A 2933-nucleotide genomic window follows, 5' to 3' on the forward strand; every position below is an offset into this window, starting at 1 on the left:
CAAGGTGGGGGAGATTGCCCTATCGGGTCACCATAATATGCTAAGGATGAGTAACATGGTATAATTGTAGGCAATGAGTAACATGGAATAATTGTAGGCAATTTAACTGCCTTTCGAGAAGCAAGGACTGCAAGGATTGCAAGCTTTAACATATTTTTTAAAAATAGTTGGTAATGGGAATAATTGATGAAATATCTATAATTATTCAATTTAGGTTATTGTATATGATGAATGTTTAATATTTTTGGCATGAAAACTATATAACAAAGTTGCTCATTTAGATTAGAAAAAAATTACAAATAAAACTTACATAATCATAATCTTTTATTTTTAGACTAGGCTAGCTAAAATAACATAACAAAAACATACGATGAGCACACTGATAACATGTATCGACACAAATATATGACAATAATGCTAACATCAACCAGATGTCTCTTCATTGTTTTATAATACATTTCTGATAATAGCACGAGCTTTACACATGGCTTCCAATGGCTCTAATTTGGGCATGGTGACTCCTTTCCCTTCAGCCATGTCAACTTCCTTCTCAGTAACTCTCTCCCACTCATAACACTGAATCAATAACCCCAAAGTCAAACCTATCACTCGATTAGCCAGGCCAGCACCAGGGCAAGCCCTTCTTCCGAAGCCAAATGGCAATAGCTTGTATGCCTCACTTTCCCCATTTTCGAACCTCTCTGGCTTGAAACTTGTAGCATCTTTCCACGACTTAGGGTCTCTGTGAATGGCCCAAGCATTGACCAATAATATTGTGCCTCTTGGTATATCATATCCTCCTATTTGGCAATTGTCTGAAGAAATATGTGGTATCAAGAGTGGGGTGGCCGGAAACAATCTTAAGGTTTCAGAAATGATACTTCGAAGATATTGTAATTTGGGGAAGTCTGATTCTTCCATCAAACGATCTTTTCCAACATGAGTGTCCAATTCTGCTCTAGCTTTCTTCAGAACATCAGGATGATTGAGTAGAAGAGACATAGCCCATTCTATTGTCGTCGCAGTAGTGTCAGTACCAGCAAAAGTTAAGATCTGTGCCATTCAATATTTATAGATTTGAGAAAAATTAAACCACACATGTCACACCAACACTAGTATAAACACTCAAAAACAAAAAACAAAAAAAACAAAAAAAAAACAAAACGCAGAAGTTCACTCACCAGTGCAAGCCCTTTTATGATTTCGTCTGTGTAATATTCTGGTTCTGATTTTTGCAGTGAAAGCAGATGATCGATCATGCTGTTTTTATTCACTAGACCCTGGTCAGGACTTCGATGCTCGTCAATAAGACCTTGGAAGATCACGTCTTTCTCTCTATTGAGCTTCACCAACTTCTTCTCATAACCCCCAAAATCAACCCACCGTAGTAAAGGCAAAAAATCTCCTGGATTTGATGCCCCAGCCAGTTCAAAAATCCCTCTCATTATTTTCTGAAAATGCTTGGCTTCCTCACTATCCACATATTCCCCATAGTACCTCTTTCCTGTAACCATTCTCATTATAATATTACATGTTAGCTCTGTAAACATTGGTCTCAACTCTACCCTTGCAAAATTGTCCCTTGAATTCTGAGACAGTCGGTGTAGTAAAATCTTGATTTCATCCCTGCGAGTGCCTAGAAACATGTTGAGGCGATTTGAGGAGAAGATTTCCAGTGCGCTGAGGCGGCGGAGATTGCGCCAGTGTTCGCCATATGATGCTGAAGCAATAGTGGTGTAGTTGTAGCCTATGTACTTGCCGACCAGCCAGCGAGGCCGGTTGGCAAAAATGATGTCGTTCTTGGTGAAACATTCTTCAACAGTGGACGGAGAGGATATGATAACAACAGGACTGGATCCGAAGCGAAGGGAGAAGATAGGACCATATTTTTTAGAAAGATTCTGTAATTGCCGATGAATTGGTGGTTTAAGGAGGAGATGGAGGTGACCAAGAATCGGAATAGCAGGCGGGCTTGGTGGGAGGTGGGGATGTATTCTTCTTCTTTGGAGGAAGATATTGAAAGCAAACAAGAGAAAGAGAAGACATAGAGATGTGCTTAGCCATGTAATTTCCATGGTTGTGTTGATGACAAACATAAGAGAAAGATGGGTTCAGATCTGAAGGCTGTTAAGAGTCCTGATAAAGCCAAAATTTTGTTTATGATGTATCTTTGCTTAGGTGTTCTAGATTGTCAACATGCAAAAAAGCATCTGTGGTACGTTTTGTTTCGCTTCGTGGTCCATGAAATTATATTTTATTTATTTGTACCAATTATAAAAATGAAGAATCCCAATTTTCTCTTTTTTATCTTCATTTCTTTTTCCTTTTTCTTTTTGGGTAAATCTCAATGAGCAGTACTATTATCTTCTAGATCTTGCCCATCTTTTGTGAAGAATCTCAATGCCACCAACTGGTTATCAATGCCAGTGTAGGCAGTGTAGGCAGTGGAGTGCAGCTCCTCTTCCATAACGCAGACTGCAGGAAGAGCTTTCTTAAATGATAGCATGACGACTTGGCTGCATAGGAGGCCCAATGCTGAAATGTTAAAATTCCTCTGAGGCCCACCAATAATAGAATACATCTGCCATTCCAATTTGTTTGAAAACATCTGCCATTCCAATTTGTTTGAAATGAGACCTCAATAATAGAATACATCTGCCATTCCAATTTGTTTGAAATGAGACCTCGTTGATGGAGTTTTTTATTATTTCAGTTGTATGGTAGGTTTGATATTTTAAGTTATGAGCGGAAAAAGATATGAGATGAAGATAATGATTTCATAAATATAATATAAGGTAAAAAGAAATATAAGGATGTATCAAAGACATTCGATAAAATGAAGAATTTCTTTATTCAAGGTGTAGATGAAAGAGTTGGAAGTAATATATATGAGATATTTCTAATCTAATAATTATATATAATTTCTATCTTGG

General features: G+C 37.6%; 1 protein-coding gene across 1 annotated transcript; it reads right to left on the reverse strand.

Moving 5' to 3' along the window:
- Window positions 1-306: 306 nt before the first annotated feature.
- LOC117917766 (cytochrome P450 81Q32-like) lies at window positions 307-2137 on the reverse strand. The gene is made up of 2 exons (XM_034834151.1): window positions 1182-2137; window positions 307-1053 (listed from the first exon to the last, which is right to left on the reverse strand). Exons 1-2 carry the CDS (start codon window positions 2094-2096, stop codon window positions 448-450), a joined length of 1521 nt encoding a protein of 506 aa, XP_034690042.1. The 5' UTR covers window positions 2097-2137; the 3' UTR covers window positions 307-447.
- Between the last annotated feature and the right edge of the window lie 796 nt (window positions 2138-2933).

The sequence above is a fragment of the Vitis riparia genome, chromosome 7, assembly GCF_004353265.1.
Source record: "Vitis riparia cultivar Riparia Gloire de Montpellier isolate 1030 chromosome 7, EGFV_Vit.rip_1.0, whole genome shotgun sequence".
NCBI lineage: Eukaryota > Viridiplantae > Streptophyta > Magnoliopsida > Vitales > Vitaceae > Vitis > Vitis riparia.

Excerpts from the sequence above, each read along its gene's own strand:
- LOC117917766 (XM_034834151.1), bottom strand. The coding sequence starts at position 2,096 with ATGTTTGTCATCAACACAACCATGGAAATTACATGGCTAAGCACATCT. Across the intron at positions 1,054-1,181 it reads TCATAAAAGGGCTTGCACTG|ATCTTAACTTTTGCTGGTAC; the intron begins GTGAGTGAACTT and ends TGAATGGCACAG.